The sequence below is a fragment of the Diaphorina citri genome, unplaced genomic scaffold (genome assembly GCF_000475195.1).
Source record: "Diaphorina citri unplaced genomic scaffold, Diaci psyllid genome assembly version 1.1 scaffold976, whole genome shotgun sequence".
NCBI lineage: Eukaryota > Metazoa > Arthropoda > Insecta > Hemiptera > Psyllidae > Diaphorina > Diaphorina citri.
In genome coordinates this window covers 1-21,788 of record NW_007378407.1, presented here as the reverse complement: position 1 = coordinate 21,788, position 21,788 = coordinate 1, and the positions used below count along the sequence as shown (strand labels likewise).

The following is a 21,788-nucleotide window of genomic DNA, read 5'->3' as shown; positions in this document are numbered from 1 at the left end:
AACATTTTAATTACCTACATGAATAGGTTCCTATTGGAAATTTCCAACATGATTGGTCGAATTTGAATTTAAGCCAGACATTTTTCAGACTTCATCTGCGACTTGCACTGCGAGCGTGCAAGTGTGGTGAGTTTGAGAAACAAGACCTGGGTGTGGAAAGCAAACCTCATAGGTAAAGGTTTTAATAGAGCTCAGGTGACATGATAGCAGTGTGGCTGTCCTGAACGATGTTACCTACAATATTATGGGAAAACTTTAAACTACATCTTTCTGACTTCTCATGAGCTTGCGTGACGTGATGGTAGTGTGTTTCTACCTTGACTGTTACCAGGCAAGCATCGGAAAGTCAAACTAGCTCGCCTCAAAACCAAAGAACAGGGAGACCACTTGGAATTCCTCAAAATCAAGAGAATCAAAGAGCTGGAGCTACTGAATGAAGAACTCAAAATTAAGAGACTGAATGTACTGGTTTTGGCAGGTGTGTAAACCTACCTCAACTTGTGTCTGCAAGACATTGTATCGGTTCATAGCATTACGATAATTTTCCAGTAGAGAGTCCTTCTTACGAACTATGATGGCCGCCTGCTGTCTGAATGGTGCCAACTTATCATTGGAGTTGTTCTGCGAGTGCTTTTGTTTCTCCAGCAAAGCGTTCACTTGTGTTCTCACAAGATTGATCTGAGGAAAAAGAATGTGATATAAGCACATGAGATTATTGAGACTCTTATTTAAATCTAACTTGGCTTTCTAAGAATTTAACAGAGTTCTTTGGAGGCAAGCAGTCTGGTCGGCACGGGATTCACATATCCCTCATACGCCTTCGGAATGAGTGAAGTGAGTGTTGTCCTTCCAAGGCGATGGATATGCCCAAAAGTTTTCGGTTTGAATGGTTTGGAAACAAAAACTAGGCAAGTTTTCATATAATTTGTCCCAAAATGGTAGCTTATATCTCATGAGTCTTTTACGACAGACATGGTAATAATGAGGTAGATTACTCATAAGATAGGAATGACAATAATGAGTATGAGTAAACCCTATTTTGTACCCTATTTAGTAAACCTATTTATCAAATCAATGAATCTTTGTGGTAAAGCGGAGAGCTTTTTCACAACTTTGTGGGTATCACAGTATTACAAGTCTTTCATTTACTCAATCACATTTATTAACCCTCGTCTCTTCGACTTGTAATGCCGCCACTGGTCGCTACTCGATTAAAGTAGCTACTCAATTGTCCTCACGAGGCTGAGTGCACCCCGAACTCCAAGCAAAGAGCCGAAAAAAACCTCGGCCCCGCCGGGAATCGAACCCGGACCTCCTGCGTGCAAGCCTAGTGTGATACCCACTCGGCCACGGAGATTGCTTAGTAAACCTATTTATTATTTAGTAACCCCTATGAATCTCACCTTTGAGTTCAATGTTTCCAGAGTAGCCTTATTGATGTAGCTGTCGTTGGCGACATTGTTGCAGATTTCATGCTGTCTCTTCAAAACAACCAGATCCCTGGACAGTTTATCCTTCACTATGAAATCAGTCACTTGGATTTCTTCTTCCAACTTAGACATCAAAGCTAGTGGAGAAACACGAAAATATTGTGAGAAGAAGAAAAAAGACGAATGAATGATTAAATAAATGAATCATTCGCTTTCCGGATGATAAGACCTCCATTGCTACAGTTAGTTCCTTCTTTCTTTCTTTTTACTTTTTTATATTATATTATTTTTTTTTTAATTAAAGGAAATCATCTTCAATTCAATCGAATTCAGACATACCTGAGCAGATTGGTCCACAGTAGTTTCTGTCGTACACTCTGCTCCTGTGAGTCCTTCATCTGTTTATGTTGCTCCTTGAGTGCCCGTCCCACTTTCTCCCTCTCCTGAATCCTCTGCATGACCGCCTCCTTCATGGCTTTCCCGGTGTCTCCACTTGACCTTTGGATCTCCACGCGAGCTATCTGCGCTTTCGACGCCAACAGGCCGATCTCCAGCTCTGTACTGAGCTTCTCCTCTCTCAGACTGGACACTTCCTGGAAATCAGGTGTGAAGGATTACACTGACGATGCCGTGATGGGCGAAAGGGCCATTTGAAATAACATTGAAAATATCGGCACTAAAGACGTTAGCAGTTACACAGTTAACAGTTAAATCTCTATCAAATAAAACCAGTTATATCAGCAGGATAAAATAGATATACTAATACTACACTGTTAGTAAGATAAAGTTGAAGGGAAGTGGGAGAAAAGTTGAGTTGGAAATGACGAAAAATCATGAAACTCTATTTCATGTTAATTTAGGCCGGGAGGCGCTTCAAACTCTTCGCGCGCCTCCCGGCACGCTTGATGGGACAACTTGTTCTAAACTAAACTGGCAGTCTAAATAAAGCACTATTTATATTTATTTTATTTTCTTCTATACCTGCGACAGTTTCTCAGCTCCAGTCTCCAGAATAGCGCTGGTTCTGTCGTAGTTCTTCTTCACCTCCTCATATTCTGCGCTCACATTAGCTGCTTCTTCGCGCAAAGGTCTCAGCTCTTCCAGCAAAGGCATCATGCGGTTTTTATGCGTTGCTATGGAATTGCTCACTTGCGCTATGAACGCTGTGAGCTCTTCCCGATTATCTGTATCGTGTGGAATGCATTTACCCGAGGATACCGAGGTGAGGGCTTCTAGAGCCTTCGGCTAGGGGACAAAGGAGAATAACAGATGGGTTATACTTACAAAAAAAAAACCTCTACATGAGATACAACACATCCCCAATATGGGACACAGCATCTCATTAACTCTATCTTTCTTCCACTACATAATTATTCTTTTTCACGATTACTATTCCTTTTATTCCATCTACTATTATGTAATGGTTGTTCGATTTGTTAATGAATTGTAAATAAATAAATCTGAGTATTTTGTTGGAAAAAAAGGAGGCCCATTTTCTGTACGGTATTCTACTAAGAAATGGCTCTTTCCTGAGAGACCACTATCTATTTTTCTTCCACTACATAATTATTCTTTCTCACTATTACTATTCCTTTTATTCCATCTACTATTATGTAATGGTTGTTCGATTTTTTAATGAATTGTAAATAAATAAATCTGAGTATTTTGTTGGAAAAAAGGAGGCCCATTTCTACTAAGAAATGGCTCTTTCCTTAGAGACCACTTAAAAAAAGAGGTTTGATAGAGGGAACTGCAAATGCTAGGGTCTTATCATCGTCCCGAAAGCGAAGAGAGAAGGAAGACAGGATAGGAGAAAGCGAGCCGTTCCGAGAACGAAAATTTATCCGTTCAGGATAAAATCCGCCCCGGGCGGGAATCGAACCCGCAGCCTAGCGCTTACATGGCAGATGTGCTCCCAACCAAGCTAACTAGGCTGGCTCCCAGGATAAAGTTTCTGTTGGAGCAGGATAAACACACACAAGATTACCAACCACAGTAGGTATTTCCAAGGTTGGGTTTGTCTTTTCGAACTTTGGAATAATAATCATAATATGGAATGTGTGTTTTTTTTACTTACTTTCCGCGACATTTGCTCAAGTCTTTTGATGACAATGTCCCTTTCATTCTCCATGGCCATCAGGTCATTCCGCAATTCATTGATATTGACACCTGAGTTTTCAATCGCTTCACTCTCCTTATGAACAGCCTTGAAGTTTTCCACCAAGCTTTCATACTGTTCGTAAATATTATAGATGTCCACATCGGTGAGTATTTCATTGGGAATCTCAAGTTTGACCAGGTATTTTCCCAAGTATGCTCTCTTCTGAAGATCTTTGGTGTTCTTGAGAAGCCATTCAAGAATGGGATGGATGATGTGCTTGTCACCATTGAGTAAACCTTGACGAAATACTTGACTGGAAAATAACAACCAAAATAAGGAGACAAAGAAAAAAATTATAGACAAAGATAAACAAAAAAGGATGATTGTAAAAATAATTGCCCTTTAATAAATAATAATAATATTCTCAAGTATTGAGTAGGTATTTTTGACATCCAGAATACTTACGGGGATATTTCAGAGTTTGGCCTGTACTTTAAAACCCTTAGAAATGATAGGATTCGAACAATAGTTTGCTCTGGTACTTCAATTCGAAGATCTACTTTATGTGATGCATCCAATTCTCCCAATACATCAGAGACAACCTAAAATAAAAGAAAATTGAATGAGTTCTTTTTAGTGACTTTATTAAAGGCTTATTTACATATTTAGGTAATATTACAGACATATGTTAATTTAGTATACCATGATATCAAGTGCAGAGACAATTGAAATTCAGTGTAACAGAAAAACCTGAATAAATTGAAAAAAAATATATGTAGAAAAAAATTATAGACAAAGATAAACAAAAAAGGTTGATTGTAAAAATAACTGCCCTTTAATAAATAAATAAATAAAATAATAATAATATTCCCAAGTATGGAGTAGGGAGTAAATATTTTTGACATCCAGAATACTTACGGGGATATTTCAGAGTTTGGCCTGTACTTTAAAACCCTTAGAAATGAAAGTATTCGAACAATAGTTTGCTCAGGTACTTCAATTCGAAGATCTACTTTATGTGATGCATCCAATTCTCCCAATACATCAGAAACAACCTAAAATAAAAGAAAATTGAATGAGTTCTTTTCATAGTGACTTTATTAAAGGCTTATTTACATATTTAGGTAATATTACAGATACCGTGATATCAAGTGCAGAGACGTAATTAAAATTCAGTGTAACAGAAAAACCTGAATAAATTGAAAACATATAATTGCTTACTTGTAATAAATCTTCTGAGCTCAATGAATCAAATGAGACAATATTGAATCTTTTATTATAAGGAGGCTTGTTAAGCTCATTAACAATGTACTTTACTGCTGAATGCATTTTGAATATTTCCTTCAATCACAAGAATTGTATTGTTTTCCCTATGATATCAGGTTAGAGCTTCAAAAGTTTAAACAAGAGTGGAAAGATATTTGAAGGTGAAAGATAAATGAAGGTAGATAACACAAACCCTTTTATTATGTTTCTGTTTATTTATGATGGTTACCATGGTAATAATGCTCAATAGAAACTTTACAAGCTACTTTAGTGCTAGTATGCTAGTACCTCCCTACAGTTATTTAGAATTATGTAGTTTAGATATAAATAGTGATGTGTTTCATTTAGTTTCTTTCTTTTGTGTCAACCCTTTTATTATGTTTCTGTTTATTTATGATGGTTACCATGGTAATAATGCTCAATAGAAACTTTACAAGCTACTTTAGTGCTAGTACCTCCCTACAGTTATTTAGAATTATTAGTTTAGATATAAATAGTGATGTGTTTCATTTAGTTTCTTTCTTTTGTGTCCGGAGATTATTGTTTATCTGAAATCTTCTGTCTACAGCTCGAAGCAAATGAGTAAAATTTCAGTGTGTAATGCTATAAGTATGTGTAAATAAATGTTTGTTGGAAAGAAGTTTCGCTATGTTTTTCTAGGTTCACAGGTAATGTTCATTCAACTTTGTTTATCCCTTTTTTCATTGCCAACTCCTAAAATGTCACAAGTTTAGAAAATGAATTTTTCCTAATCGTTCAAATGCCTGGCCTGGGGTCAGATGCAGAGATTGTAAAGACTACTATATTTGTATGACCTCCTGGTCATATGATAACATAGAATAGACCACTGTGTTAAATTTACTAGAAGTACACAGGTTTAGATAAAAAATCAAACATTTTAATTACCTACCTGAATAGGTTCCTATTGGTTTTTGGGGTAGTTTCAGGTTCTTTGCATTGCATTAATTTTCCCATGCCGTTTACAAACACAGGAAGAGAACCTGTGTTATCACACCAACTGAATATTATCAATCCATAAAAAAATATGATTTTTAGAATTTAAAATCACAAGTTTTTATCAATCTGGTTTGAATACAAATCAAGTTATCATGTTTGTAAAACCAGTCAATGATTTATTTTTTTACTATATGTAATAGGTCAATAATAAAATAAAATAAAAATAATGACTGTTTGTGGCTTGTGGGAATGGAAAATAAATAACTAATAATTCAATTGTAAAGATCAGTTGACCCCACTTGAGTGGGAAAAGATTAAGTAAAAGAAGAAGAGAAGAAAAATATTGTGAAGATCAGTATTTTGGAAATGTAGAATACACTCAAATGTCAAATAGTTTCATTTTCTCTCCAAGTTCATTCCCTATTTAGTTCCCTTCTTCCCTCTCTCTATAGCAAGAGCTCTAATTTCGCACGCAGATATCTACCTCCAACGCTAATGACACGACGCGCAACGTAGGTACGGCCTTCTTAATTTGAGTACCTCCGCATTTAATACATTTAATCTCATCATTCAGTACCACATCTTTCCCGTCGGCATGAAACATTTCTAATTCTAAACGCACGATAATCTTGTTTACATGCAGGCAGGTTTTGCAGTTTCTCCAAAAAGAAGTGACGTGAAATCGTGCTCTCTGGAAGTGACAGAATTATCTCACGTCAGTAGTACCTAGGAAGAGTGTCTTATTAATAGATCTCTGTGTTTTTGTACAATACTAATATGTACTTGAGTATTACTTGTATTAGGCAGTCCTGGTATATTATAAGAGTGTCTTATTAATAGATCTCTGTGTAATACTGATATATACTGAAGTATTAGGTGCCAGGCTGCTATTAACATTGAGACAATGACTGACGTCGCTTTGAGTCTAAGCTTGTTCAAATAATGATGAATTGGATCTAAATGTAGACCCTAGGGTCAACAGTAGTCAAGACGAGGCAATTATGACTGATTTCACAGGCGAGAGGTTAAGTTAATTGAAGGATTTACAATTCTAATAAGTAGATAGCAAACTGAAACGAATAGTTATCAAAGGGTTTTGATGGTCAGCTATTAGTTAACTTGAGGAGTAAAAGATACCCTAGGGTCAACAGTAGTCAACACGAGGCAATTATGACTGATTTCACAGGCGAGCGGTTAAGTTAATTGAAGGATTTACAATTCTAATAAGTAGATAGCAAACTGAAACGAATAGTTGACAAAGGGTTTTGATGGTCAGGTATTGGTTAACTTGAGGAGTAAAAGATTTTTTTTAGTCCTTTTCGAGCAGGATAGTCAAGGGAGAGAGAGAAGTCTTCTAAATCATACTTTTTGAGAGGACATTTTCTATCACTCACCCTTGCTCCCACCCTATTTCTCTCTTCTTCTTTCCTCTCTTCTCCCTCTCCCCCTCCCTCTCTCTCCCTCTCCATCTTTTTTCTCTTCCCATTTCTCCTCCAACCTGTATTGCTTATTGCTCACAAAGTCTTTATATAATCAATGTCACAAAATAAGAACTAATACCCATCATCTGTTTAGTATTCATATTTGATATTCTATTGTTGACTATAGCTCCTCTGTTCCTAGTGATTTAATAATACCAACGACCCACGAATCCTACGGTTTGAACTCTGTTATCTCTCCTCGTACCTCATAGTGTGTCATAGGATAGATAGCGAGGGCTTGTAAACTAATTTGTTCAAATAAGAAGAGGTGTAGGTCCTTTATTTGAATAACGTGGTCCAGGGCCGTAGAGTAGGAAAGCTGAGGGGGTCGCCCCCTCACCCACTGACTGAGCTTTAGGGAGTGGGGCATACACAAAAAGCCCGAGGCTTAGGTGTAGGGGCAAACAACCCTAAAGGGTTTGTAACACATCAGTTAAAGCACCTAGGTAACTGGAAAAAAAGTGAAGTCTGCTTATGTATGTTTCTATTAGTCACTCTTCTTGTTGTTTCCATGTAGACACTAGGTGTTACTTCATAGGTACCTACTTTTCATTGTGCAGCATCTTCCTAGCACATAGGAATGCTAGAGTTATTTCAATTTTGTTCAGGAATATTTCAGTGAGGCTTCTCTATGTACGTGTGTCTGGCTCTTCTCATTGCCAACACACTGCGTATACTCTTCTGGTAAGTGGTATTGTAGTCATAATTGGTCCTAAAGTGAAGTCTTGGCGCAAACGACATGTTGTAATGTAACACATCAGTTAAAGCACCTAGGTAACTGAGGCTTCTCTATGTACGTGTGTCTGGCTCTTCTCATTGCCAACACACTGCGTATACTCTTCTGGTAAGTGGTATTGTAGTCATAATTGTTCCTAAAGTGAAGTCTCGGTGCAAACGACATGTTGTAACACATTCAGGAAGGGTAGGAGAGAAAAGATTCTGAGGTGGAGAGATAAGGTTGAGAAAGACTTGAAGGAGAAGGGGTGGCGAAGGAAGGAAGGAAGAATAATAAGAGCAGATAGGTAATATGGGGTATGGAATCTATTAGTCACTCTTCTTGTTGTATCCATGTAGACACTAGGTGTTACTTCATAGGTACCTACCTTTTCATTGTGCAGCATCTTCCTACCACATAGGAATGCTAGAGATATTTCAATTTTGTTCAGGAATATTTCAGTAACTTTACATGTGTACTGTTGCATAAGGAAAGAAATTTCTCTGTGCTATTTTCATTATTCAACCGCCCATATCAAATGAAAGTTGAGTCCCAAGGAGGGAGGGAAAAAACAAGAAAGAAAGAGAAAAAGAGAAAAAAGAGGAGGGAGATAAAATAGTGAAAGAGAAGGAAATGCTGCAAAAGCACAACTAGTGATATGAGAGAGGGGTGGGAAGAGAGTATGGAATGGAGTGTGAGTGGAAGGGAGCTTCAAACTGTGTACTTAGATATTTATTATAATATTCTTGTAGGGGTGGAAAGGGGAGGAAAGGAAATTGGGAAGAATACTTACTTAGATTTTTCTTTCAAATGTCAAATAGTTTCATTTTCTCTCCAAGTTCATTCCCTATTTAGTTCCCTTCTTCCCTCTCTCTATAGCAAGAGCTCTTTTTTCCATTCTTTCTCTCTCCTCCTCCCTCTCTCTTTTATTCTTAATGGTACATATTTTATTTTACATCTTCATAGCTTTTCTATGCTCCAAGTCTACTATATTTGGAAAGCCTGGTAACAATAGATCTGTAATGAAATGTGGTGATGGTGTTTCTTTCCCCTATTGAACAGCATAAAAAGGAGATGAGAAAATGTTGTTGTAGTTTTCAATTTCCAGTAAAAAATTTGAATGAGTTTTTTTTTTCTTCTTCTTCTTTCCATTATTAATTCTAAAGAATTCATCGCCTGTGACGAAATACCTCCCTCTCTCCTTCACTATTCCTCCGTCCTTCCCACCTCCCTCTTTCATTCTCTCTTTCCCAGTTTCGTTCTTTATTCGGAATAGAAAATTTCCCATTTTCTCTTGAATATGGATCGCCTTTTATCTTTTTTATGGCTCTTTTTTACCATTTGTTTTATGATCAGGGGTTTGTTGGAGCTTTAGTACTTTAAGAGAAAGACTCTTGGTTAGAAGCAGCATCTTTTCAGTTTTTTTCTAAAACTTCATACAACTTAGAATAGAATACAATGCATCCTTGCTAGATAGTGTCTACACTGCCAGACTGAAACTGAAAAGTTCAATCTTCGGATCCTCTCCTCTAAAAAAAAAAAAAAAAAAAAAAAAAATCAGCGAATTTTGAACGGGGTCCTTTTCCAAATAGTAGAATGAAAAGAAATGGGTAGAAAAGGGAAATAACGAAAGTCTCTTGTCAAAGGTCAGGAGGAGATAGAGGTAAAATGTTGAGTGTTATGTCTAGATAGAGGAGGAAAGGGGAAATGGAAAAGGAGGTCATCTGAAAAGTGTAGAGAAGACAGAAAGTTAGGGAGAAGACGAAGAGAAGAGTAGACGTAGGAAAAGAACGCTGTACTTAATAGTATCTTAGTTCGCCGGATGAGAGTTTATGGAAGACATTTTGATCTCTGGAAATGAAAACCGTCTTCTTCAGAAGTCACAAGAGAATTATGAGCTCACGGTAACGAGTTTTATATTTTTCAGTGGGTAGGAGGGGACAAACAGTATGTCTTCGTAGGACATTTGTTGCATTTCTCTGATCTTTTTTATAGTTTTCAGTGTCCCAGTCCGTTTTAATCCCCGAGCTCACAATGACATTCTTATCTCCAAATGATGGGACTTCAAAACTTAAAGGTAGAAACACACTACTATCACGTCAGGTGAGCTCTTGTGAAGTGAGAGTCGTGTGTTTCTCCCTTAATGCATTTCTCTGATCTTTTTTATAGTTTTCAGTGTCCCAGTCCGTTTTAATCCCCGAGCTCACAATGACATTCTTATCTCCAAATGATAGGTCTTCAAAACTTAAAGGTAGAAACACACTACTATCACGTCAGGTGAGCTTTTGTGAAGTGATAGTCGTGTGTTTCTCCCTTACCAAGGTTTCTCCATTTCTACAGCTCCTTCTGCTCCTCCAATACACATTCTTGTAACTCGGTGAATAACACTGACAACCGGGCTCTCAGGCAAGTCATTATGTTTGAAAGGCCTTATTTCTTTCTTTCCCTGAAAGGCCTGAAAGGAAAGGCCTGAAAGGCCTATTAAAAGGCCTGAAACGACCTCTTAACAACACGAAAACCATTGGAAACTACTGGTCGAGTATTCCAGGCCACTTGCCTGATTGATACAATGATACACGGTGTTACGCAGAGCTGAGCCATAGCTGACGGTTAGAGCTGAGCCAATGCAGCCAGTGTGATAAGGGCTTGAGCCCATAGGTACTGAGCCGTTATCCCTTCTATTAGTCACTCTTCTTGTTGTATCCATGTAGACACTAGGTGTTACTTCATAGGTACCTACCTTTTCATTGTGCAGCATCTTCCTAGCACATAGGAATGCTAGAGTTATTTCAATTTTGTTCAGGAATATTTCAGTAACTTTACATGTGTATTGTTGCATAAGGAAAGAAATTTCTCTGTGCTATTTTCATTATTCAACCGCCCATATCAAATGAAAGTTGAGTCCCAAGGAGGGAGGGAAAAAACAAGAAAGAAAGAGAAAAAGAGAAAAAAGAGGAGGGAGATAAAATAGTGAAAGAGAAGGAAATGCTGCAAAAGCACAACTAGTGATATGAGAGAGGGGTGGGAAGAGAGTATGGAATGGAGTGTGAGTGGAAGGGAGCTTCAAACTGTGTACTTAGATATTTATTATAATATTCTTGTAGGGGTGGAAAGGGGAGGAAAGGAAATTGGGAAGAATACTTACTTAGATTTTTCTTTCAAATGTCAAATAGTTTCATTTTCTCTCCAAGTTCATTCCCTATTTAGTTCCCTTCTTCCCTCTCTCTATAGCAAGAGCTCTTTTTTCCATTCTTTCTCTCTCCTCCTCCCTCTCTCTTTTATTCTTAATGGTACATATTTTATTTTACATCTTCATAGCTTTTCTATGCTCCAAGTCTACTATATTTGGAAAGCCTGGTAACAATAGATCTGTAATGAAATGTGGTGATGGTGTTTCTTTCCCCTATTGAACAGCATAAAAAGGAGATGAGAAAATGTTGTTGTAGTTTTCAATTTCCAGTAAAAAATTTGAATGAGTTTTTTTTCTTTTCTTCTTCTTCTTTCCATTATTAATTCTAAAGAATTCATCGCCTGTGACGAAATACCTCCCTCTCTCCTTCACTATTCCTCCGTCCTTCCCACCTCCCTCTTTCATTCTCTCTTTCCCAGTTTCGTTCTTTATTCGGAATAGAAAATTTCCCATTTTCTCTTGAATATGGATCGCCTTTTATCTTTTTTATGGCTCTTTTTTACCATTTGTTTTATGATCAGGGGTTTGTTGGAGCTTTAGTACTTTAAGAGAAAGACTCTTGGTTAGAAGGGGATCAGCATTTCGATTCACACCCCAAAACGAACGATCCTCTCTCTCTCTCTCAAAAAAAAAAAAAAAAAAAAAAAATCAGCGAATTTCGAGCGGGGTCCTTTTCCGAATAGTAGAATGAAAAGAAATGGGTAGAAAAGGGAAATAACGAAAGTCTCTTGTCAAAGGTCAGGAGGAGATAGAGGTAAAATGTTGAGTGTTATGTCTAGATAGAGGAGGAAAGGGGAAATGGAAAAGGAGGTCATCTGAAAAGTGTAGAGAAGACAGAAAGTTAGGGAGAAGACGAAGAGAAGAGTAGAAGTAGGAAAAGAACGCTGTACTTAATAGTATCTTAGTTCGCCGGATGAGAGTTTATGGAAGACATTTTGATCTCTGGAAATGAAAACCGTCTTCTTCAGAAGTCACAAGAGAATTATGAGCTCACGGTAACGAGTTTTATATTTTTCAGTGGGTAGGAGGGGACAAACAGTATGTCTTCGTAGGACATTTATTGGATTTCTCTGATCTTTTTTATAGTTTTCAGTGTCCCAGTCCGTTTTAATCCCCGAGCTCACAATGACATTCTTATCTCCAAATGATGGGACTTCAAAACTTAAAGGTAGAAACACACTACTATCACGTCAGGTGAGCTCTTGTGAAGTGAGAGTCGTGTGTTTCTCCCTTAACAAGGTTTCTCCATTCTACAGCTCCTTCTGCTCCTCCAATACACATTTCATAACACTGACAACCGGGCTCTCAGGCAAGTCATTATGTTTGAAAGGCCTTATTCGACCTCTCAACAACCCGAAAACCATACACAAGAAGCCCACTCCGAGGCTTAGGTGTAGTGTGTAGGGGCAAACAGTCCTAAAGGATGGGTTAAGCTTCTACGAATCTACGAAAACGAATACCAAAAACATTCGCAAAAGATGACGTCTGAGGAGCAAAGGTCTCTTTTTGTTTGTTATAATTAATGGGTATTAACATAAAATATGTCCATTTATTATTTATTTATGTATTTTTTTCGAAATAACTGGATATTTCTGTACTCTTTTGTGTCCCTCAAGTTCGAAAAACGTTACGAGCTTCCTCTTCTAGTACAAAGCAAAGGTCTCTGTTAATTTCTTGTTTTAAATTGGTATTAGTATTAAATGTGCTCATTTATTTCTTTAATAATTGGTTATTTTGCTCTTTCGTGTCCCTCAGGTTCGGAAAACGTTACGAGCTTCCTCTTCTAGTACAAAGCATCATCATGAACATTCTCATGTTGGCCATGATACATCTGTGTGTGCGAGTACGCAACAAGCATAACCTCATATCCTTGCGGGGTCAGGACAAGTACTTCACAGGTAAGACATTTTCCTTTCCTTCTAATACATACACAAAAAGCTCAAACTGAGGCTTAGGTGTAGGGGCTGGACAGTCCTAAAGGATGAGTTAAGCTTCTACGAATCTTCCTTCTAATATCTGATCTGCAATCGACTAGACACTCCGGATAACCTGGCTTTTGCAAACGAAAAAGCAATGCATGTGGCAAATCACTGGAGATTCCAAATCTAAAGTTGGTGACATTTGCGAACACGGAAGGTAAAAAAAAAAGTCCTTCTAATAGGTAGGTAATGTCTTATCCCCAACAATTTCCACAGAACATTTTTTCCTTCTTTTGCATATTTATATTCTCTTCCTCCTCTTGTTTCCTTCCTGTCCTTCCTAGAATGGTCTGGCGATAGATGCATTCATTGGTGAATCTACCAGGATGGCTGAAACTTGACAACTTTTAGCTCTTCTCTCTGAATATTTCTTAAAACCTCAACTTCAAGTTTCTCCTTACTAATCTAGCGACTCGAATAATCAAATAAATTTTCTCAAAAATATTTGTGTCTTTTGCCACCTGAGCCAAAACTTTACATTTTAATCCACAAATCTATTGGGAAACTCCCTGCTGAAATATTAACAAATCTATGAAGCCAAGCATCCAAAGATATATTCCCTTTTCTCTTCTTCCATTTTCTCTTTATTCTCTTCCTTGTTTCCTCTGTCTGTGGACTCATCCGTCAATTGTAAGCATTATCTTTTTTTCTTTCGTCTTGTCCTTCCTTCTGCCCTTTTTCCTTTCTCTTCTTGTCTCTCCTTCTTTCTCTCTCTTCCTTCTTCTTTTCTCTTGTCTCTTCTTCTTCTTCTTCGCCTGGATTCACTTTGTGTTGGATGTCTTCCATTTCAGTGACTGTGATATTTATGCTTCATTCCTCTCTCTCTCTCTCTCTCTCTATCCTTACCTCGGTGTCTTCGTTTCCCCGGGATTCAAGTCTGAGGTATTAATATTTTAGCTGAGATTTCCAATGCTCAAGTCGTCATTACTGCAGCGCTCTTGAGCAATGAATATTGTATTCTTTGAATATTTATATTTTTCCAAATGCTTTATGTACTTTATTTTGGTAAGGGTAAAACAATCTCACATAAACCCATCTAGTCTGGTTCGGAAAACGTTACGAGCTTCCTCTTCTAGTACAAAGCATCATCATGAACATTCTCATGTTGGCCATGATACATCTGTGTGTGCGGGTACGCAACAAGCATAACCTCATATCTATGCGGGGTCAGGACAAGTACTTCACAGGTAAGACATTTTCCTTTCCTTCTAATACATACATAAAAAGCTGGGCTCTTGGGAAACTCTTTAATAATGACAACAAGTGAGTGATGTTTGATCTCAGCAGTTAATCTTTAATCGGTCTTTTACCTTTTAGTTTGCTATCTATTTTCGCTAAGTCTCGAGTAACCTGAGTTTGAAAGAGACATGAACTCTAATGGCTCCTTACACTGCCTATTATTTTGCTATGTTTTAGATCAGTCAGCAGTACTACCCACTTGGCCCTTGATATTTCATTTAGGCTCTAATTGATTCGATACTAAGTGAAATTGATTTAAAAGTCAAGTAAATTTTGCATTGATTCCCTAATTTTGTCTTTAGGTTAGGCCCACCAGAAAATGATTTAGGTAGATAAAGGTATTGGAAAATAGACCACCAATATATTAAGAAGTTACACTCATAGAAGAATGAATTTCGCACGCAGATATCTACCTCCAACGCTAATGACACGACGCGCAACGTAGGTACGGCCTTCTTAATTTGAGTACCTCCGCATTTCATACATTTAATCTCATCATTCAGTACCACATCTTCCCCGAAGTGAAATTGATTTAAAAGTCAAGTAAATTTTGCATTGATTCCCTAATTTTGTCTTTAGGTTAGGCCCACCAGAAAATGATTTAGGTACCTAGATAAAGGTATTGGAAAATAGATTGTATTTTTAGACTTTACCACCAATATATTAAGAAGTTACACTCATAGAAGAATGAATGTCGCACGCAGATATCTACCTCCAACGCTAATGACACGACGCGCAACGTAGGTACGGCCTTCTTAATTTGAGTAGGTACCTCCGCATTTCATACATTTAATCTCATCATTCAGTACCACATCTTCCCCGACGGCATGAAACACTTCTAATTCTAAACGCACGATAATCTTGTTTACATGCAGGTAGGTTTTGCAGTTTCTCCAAAAAGAAGTGATGTGAAATGGAACGAAATTTTATCGCATAATGATGCCTTTTTGGTGATTAGTTCATTACTTAGCATTAGCAAATTATTTATAGTCGGAATTTTATCGTGCTCTCTGGAAGTGACAGAATTAACGATAATCTTGTTTACATGCAGGCAGGTTTTGCAGTTTCTCCAAAAAGAAGTGACGTGAAATGGAACGAAATTTTATCGCATAATGAATGATGCCTTTTTGGTGATTAGTTGATTACTTAGCATTAGCAAATTATTTATAGTCGGAATTTTATCGTGCTCTCTGGAAGTGACAGAATTATCTCAGTAGTACCTAGTAAGAGTGTCTTATTAATAGATCTCTGTGTTTTTGTATAATACTAATATGTACTTTTGTATTACTTGTATTAGGCAGTCCTAGTATATTATAAGAGTGTCTTATTAATAGATCTCTGTGTAATACTGATATATACTGAAGTATTAGGTGCCAGGCTGCTATTACATTGAGACAATGACTGACGTCGCTTTGAGGTTAAGCTTGTTCAAATAATGATGAAGTGAATCTAAATGTAGATGTAGACCCTAGGGTCAACAGTAGTCAACACGAGGCAATTATGACTGATTTCACAGGCGAGCGGTTAAGTTAATTGAAGGATTTACAATTCTAGTTAGTAGATAGCAAACTGAAACGAATAGTTGACAAAGGGTTTTGATGGTCAGCTATTGGTTAACTGAGGAGTAAAAGATTTTTTTTTTTTTTAAGTCCTTTTCGAGCAGGATAGTCAAGGGAGAGAGAGAAGTCTTCTAAATCATACTTTTTGAGAGGACATTTTCTATCACTCACCCTTGCTCCCGCCCTATTTCTCTCTTCTTTCCTCTCTTCTCTCTCTCCCTCTCTCTCCCTCTCCCTTCATCTTTTTTCTCTTCCCATTTCTCCTCCAATCTGTATTGCTTATTGCTCACAAATTTTTTATATAATCAATGTCACAAAATAAGAGCTAATGCCTATCATCTGTTAGGTATTCATATTTGATATTCTCTTATTGACTATAGCTCCTCTGTTCCTAGTAATTTAATAATACCAACGACCCACGAATCCTACGGTTTGAACTCTGTTATCTCTCCTCGTACCTCATAGTGTGTCATAGGATAGATAGCGAGGGCTTGTAAACTAATTTGTTCAAATAAGAAGAGGTGTAGGTCCCTTATTTGAATAACGTGGTCCAGGGCCGTAGAGTAGGAAAGCTGAGGGGGTCGCCCCCTCACCCACTGACTGAGCTTTAGGGAGTGGGGCATACACAAAAAGCCCGAGGCTTAGGTGTAGGGGCAAACAACCCTAAAGGGTGGGTTAAGCTTCTAGGAGCTTCAGGGAATAGTTCAGGAAGGGTAGGAGAGAAAAGATTCTGAGGTGGAGAGATAAGGTTGAGAAAGACTTGAAGGAGAAGGGGTGGCGAAGGAAGGAAGAATAATAAGAGCAGATAGGTAATATGGGGTATGGATAGGTAGGATAAAATGGAATTGGTAAAAGGTGCACCAGAAGAAGAAGAAGGGGAGAAAAGCTGTAAGTAACCTTGGAAATATCTGAGTTATTGGAACCCAAAACCTATTGCTGAGAAAGACTAGCACGACCAGTGGTCAAAAACTGTAGGTAGGTACTTATTAGCAGAAAGACTGCAACAAGACAGCAGACAGTAATAATAACAAAATGTCCATATCATTGGGACGAAAATAGTTCCTTGCAGGTTGACATATAAAATGTTCGTACACAATGGTACATGTAAACCTTTGTTGTAAGTGTGTTGAGAAGTGAAAATGGCACCTTTTTGCTGGGAATTCCTAGATCCAGCACTGATCAGCTGAGGGGCATCAACAGCTTTATTTGTTCTTATCAGGTGTCGACACTGACGTTCCCCATGATTTGTGATCTCTTTGTAAACATCATGATTCTATGCTTTGCTCGCGAATTACGCAAAGCTATAGCTTCGCTTTGGGTTTCGGTACTGCTGTGATAAGGAAAATGTAATGCTCTAATAGTGAAGGGTAAAGGCATCTAATGGGCCTTATTCTGAGAATCATTATCCTACTTTGTATTGGGTGATGAATTCCTCCTTTTCCCATTGGACTGCCTTGTGTAAAGCATTTATGCTTTTATTGTTTGAAAAATTGATGTAAGGCCAGCCACTCACACTCTGACAGACCGCGGTCTATCGCAGTCGGAACGTGTTAGGCGGGAAAGGTTCAATACTTCAAACCTAGGTCTGTCACACCGTCTGAGAGTCACCTGGGTCTGAAGAGTCTTCCGCCACTCACGTTCCACGCGACGGTCTAAGTGAGTGGCCGCCATAAGGGTCATAATCATAACGGACCAAAATTTGTTGATATTCCTATCGAAACTTCAGTGCTCTATCCACTGAGGTACCAAACCCGTTACTTGTTGGAACTTTGTTTTGCAGATACTTCAGAACTTCAGATATACTCTCAGTAGGTCAAAACTCAGATAAAGTAACTTTCCCCCCCCCTTTTAAGTTCTTCAACACTATGGAAACTTTGAAAGGTCGAAAATTCAATTTGTATTCGCCGTTCTCATGAAAAAGTACACTCTTTGATGGGTCTGTCAGCTTGTCATAACAAAATTCTAATCCAATAAGTCACCTGAGTGCAAAGTGCAAGTGTGACGTACATCTCAACATCCGCATAAATTCTGTCTCGTGTTTGGAGAAAATGATGGTATTAATCAAATTCCAAATTTGTGTTGCATTAAAAAATTAAATTGGCGACAAGTTTACGAACGCGGAAATCCCATGTGCTGATGTTCTCGATGAAAATGAGTTTATGATGTTAGAGGTATCTTGATGCAAGTGAGTATATGATGTAGAGGTAGCTTGATGCAAATAAGTTAATGATGTATCTTGAGACACTTCTCGTTGCCACGATCTCCCTTGATGTTAATTAACTTAACACTCGCCGAGAATGTTTGATATGATTTTCGTAAAAAGCAACCTCAGTGGTGTAGTGGTTGCCTCCGGATCTGGAGGTTGGTGGTTCAAGCCGAAGTCAAGACCTATCGAAAAGTCTTTTCAAGTCCTTTAGTAGGCCTTACAGCTCGCTAGGTAATATGGCACATGTACCTATCCCCATACATATACGGATCACTTCTTTGGATTTGACCGCATGCTGACGTCAGAACTTTTGTTGTCAGAAATCTTATGCAATAAATCCATGATCTAAATCTGTGTCCAGACATGGTCGATGCCATAGACTATGTGTGAACACAGTTTTATACATACAAACAGGTACCTACATAAATACAGTCGAACCTGGATATAAGAGAAAATTTTCTGGGCCCTTCATTTTTGAGCCAAAACCCTGGATATAAGAGAAGAAATATAAGGGAAACCTGGATATAAGAGAAAACCTCGATATAACAGCAAAGTGCAAGTGTGACGTACATCTCAACATCCGCATAAATTCTGTCTCGTGTTTGGAGAAAATGATGGTATTAATCAAATTCCAAATTTGTGTTGCATTAAAAAATTAAATTGGCGACAAGTTTACGAACGCGGAAATCCCATGTGCTGATGTTCTTGATGAAAATGAGTTTATGATGTTAGAGGTATCTTGATGCAAGTGAGTATATGATGTAGAGGTAGCTTGATGCAAATAAGTTAATGATGTATCTTGAGACACTTCTCGTTGCCACGATCTCCCTTGATGTTAATTAACTTAACACTCGCCGAGAATGTTTGATATGATTTTCGTAAAAAGCAACCTCAGTGGTGTAGTGGTTGCCTCCGGATCTGGAGGTTGGTGGTTCACCACTCGCCGAGAATGTTTGATATGATTTTCGTAAAAAGCAACCTCAGTGGTGTAGTGGTTGCCTCCGGATCTGGAGGTTGGTGGTTCAAGCCGAAGTCAAGACCTATCGAAAAGTCTTTTCAAGTCCTTTAGTAGGCCTTACAGCTCGCTAGGTAATATGGCACATTTGGCACATGTACCTATCCCCATACATATACTGATCACTTCTTTGGATTTGACCGCATGCTGACGTCAGAACTTTTGTTGTCAGAAATCTTATGCAATAAATCCATGATCTAAATCTGTGTCCAGACATGGTCGATGCCATAGACTATGTGTGAACACAGTTTTATACATACAAACAGGTACCTACATAAATACAGTCGAACCTGGATATAAGAGAAAATTTTCTGGGCCCTTCATTTTTGAGCCAAAACCCTGGATATAAGAGAAGAAATATAAGGGAAACCTGGATATAAGAGAAAACCTCGATATAACAGAATTTTTTTCTGGTCCAAGGTAATCGATTTACCTCTATATAAGAGAATTCTCTACCTCGGACCTCTATGTAAGAGAATTAGATATAAGAGAATTTTTTTCTGGCCCAAGGTAATCGATTTACCTCTATATAAGAGAATTCTCTACCTCGTACCTCTATGTAAGAGAATTATCTACCTCGTACCTCTATGTAAGAGAATTCTCTACCTCGGACCTCTATGTAAGAGAATTATCTACCTCGTACCTCTATGTAAGAGAATCCCCTTACCTCGGACTTCTATGTAAGAGAATTTGTCCAAAAGTCACATTATAAGAGAAACTGGATTTAGTGGAAACCTGGATAAAAGAAAAAAAGGTCGGTCCCCTGGATTCTCTTATATCCAGGTTCGACTGTACTAAGAGAAACTGGATTTAGTGGAAACCTGGATATAAGAGAAAAAAGGTCGGTCCCCTGGATTCTCTTATATCCAGGTTCGACTGTATAATATTACTAAAATTATCTATGTACCTTCTCTCTTCTATGTATGTACATTGCACACACTAATAATGCACTCATACATTACAAATATTACAATGCAATGGTGCTCCTATAAAAATTTGTATGCAAAATTGTACAATACATGTCTTATTTATTTGTTTAGTGAAGAGTGGGGGAGCCCCCCGGGCATCAATTTAAACATTATATAATTGGTTTCCGGCTCCACTATATTATGGCCTAGTCCTGAGATAATTGTGTCAATTACATCAAGTATTATAATTAGCCGTCCGTGGTGGAATGGTGGATAGTCCGTGATATAAGGATACAATCGTATGAGTAGGCTTGCCAAACGTCCCGAATTGGCCGGGACAGTCCCGAATTTCAAGGGGTGTCCCGGCGTCCCGTTCAGTTTTTCATTTTGGGGCGTTTTGTCCCGAATTTCCGTTTTTGTCCCAGAAAAAATTCGGGACGCGTTTTTTAACTTTAAAATTAGGTACCTCTATAAATCAGAATTTGTTCCTAACTTGTTTAAATTTGTCATGCTTTCATCACTTTGCTCTTCCACTTTGCTAAACCTTTATAAACGAGAAAATATTGTATTAAACCGCCTTAAACGAAAAAATGAGATGGTCCCTTGGATTCTCGTTTATCCAGGTTCGACTGTATTTTGTTATCTGTTTTTAATAATAGGTATGTTACCTATCACCTATCGTACCTATAGGTATATGTACATATCGTACCTATGTGATTTCGCGATCATGTTCGCGATTTTGTTCGCGGATTTCGTGATTATGTTCGCGGATTTGGCGATTTTGTTCGCGGATTTGGCGATTATGTTCGCGGGTTTCGCGATTATGTTCGCGGATTTCGCGATTGTGTTCGCGGATTTGGTGATTATGTTCGCGGATTTCGCGATTATGTTCGCGGATTTGGTGATTTTTTTCGCGGATTTCGCGATTATGTTCGCGGATTTGGTGATTTTTTTCGCGGATTTCGCGATTATGTTCGCGGATTTGGTGATTTTTTTCGCGGATTTCGCGATTATGTTCGCGGATTTGGTGATTTTTTTCGCGGATTTCGCGATTATGTTCGCGGATTTGGTGATTTTTTTCGCGGATTTCGCGATTATGTTCGCGGATTTGGTGATTTTTTTCGCGGATTTCGCGATTATGTTCGCGGATTTGGTGATTTTTTTCGCGGATTTCGCGATTATGTTCGCGGATTTGGTGATTTTTTTCGCGGATTTCGCGATTATGTTCGCGGATTTCGTGATTATGTTCGCGGATTTGGCGATTATGTTCGCGGATTTCGCGATTTTGTTCGCGGATTTGGCGATTTTGTTCGCGGATTTGGCGATTTTGTTCGCGGATTTTGCGATTATGTTCGCGGATTCGCGTCCCGAATCGACATTTTGGATATTTGGCAAGCCTACGTATGAGTATGATTATATCTCCACCACAATGGGAGACCAGTGGTTGACTAGTTGGGAGTAAAATTGGTAGAATAGAATATATCCTGTTAGCCTTGTTTATTTACTTATATTTATTTATACTTTATGCTGCCAAAATAAAACTGAAAAGTCCCTGGTGGTTCAAGCCGAAGTCAAGACCTATCGAAAAGTCTTTTCAAGTCCTTTAGTAGGCCTTACAGCTCGCTAGGTAATATGGCACATGTACCTATCCCCATACATATACGGATCACTTCTTTGGATTTGACCGCATGCTGACGTCAGAACTTTTGTTGTCAGAAATCTTATGCAATAAATCCATGATC

General features: G+C 38.1%; 3 protein-coding genes across 4 annotated transcripts; 1 reads left to right on the top strand and 2 right to left on the bottom strand.

The window, feature by feature from the left end:
• Positions 1 to 426: 426 nt before the first annotated feature.
• LOC113469163 lies at positions 427 to 1,570 on the bottom strand. The gene is made up of 2 exons (XM_026826659.1): positions 1,404 to 1,570; positions 427 to 678 (listed from the first exon to the last, which is right to left on the bottom strand). The coding sequence occupies exons 1-2, from the start codon at positions 1,560 to 1,562 to the stop codon at positions 427 to 429; spliced, it is 411 nt and encodes a 136-aa protein (XP_026682460.1). The 5' UTR covers positions 1,563 to 1,570.
• A 189-nt stretch (positions 1,571 to 1,759) lies between these two features.
• LOC103513479 (intraflagellar transport protein 81 homolog) lies at positions 1,760 to 4,960 on the bottom strand. The gene is made up of 5 exons (XM_026826655.1): positions 4,753 to 4,960; positions 3,997 to 4,133; positions 3,508 to 3,844; positions 2,412 to 2,675; positions 1,760 to 2,023 (listed from the first exon to the last, which is right to left on the bottom strand). The coding sequence occupies exons 1-5, from the start codon at positions 4,858 to 4,860 to the stop codon at positions 1,760 to 1,762; spliced, it is 1,110 nt and encodes a 369-aa protein (XP_026682456.1). The 5' UTR covers positions 4,861 to 4,960.
• Positions 4,961 to 7,865: 2,905 nt separating this feature from the next.
• LOC103513478 (PQ-loop repeat-containing protein 1-like) lies at positions 7,866 to 13,491 on the top strand. Of its 2 annotated transcripts, none has more exons than XM_026826657.1 (2): positions 7,866 to 7,919; positions 12,896 to 13,491. In XM_026826657.1, exons 1-2 carry the CDS (start codon positions 7,867 to 7,869, stop codon positions 13,086 to 13,088), a joined length of 246 nt encoding a protein of 81 aa, XP_026682458.1. In that variant the 5' UTR covers position 7,866; the 3' UTR covers positions 13,089 to 13,491. The 2 variants fall into 2 exon arrangements, with proteins under 2 accessions (XP_026682458.1, XP_026682457.1); XM_026826656.1 differs by lacking the exon at positions 7,866 to 7,919 and adding an exon at positions 8,020 to 8,079 and having other exon boundaries at positions 12,896 to 13,392.
• The last annotated feature ends 8,297 nt before the right edge of the window (positions 13,492 to 21,788 follow it).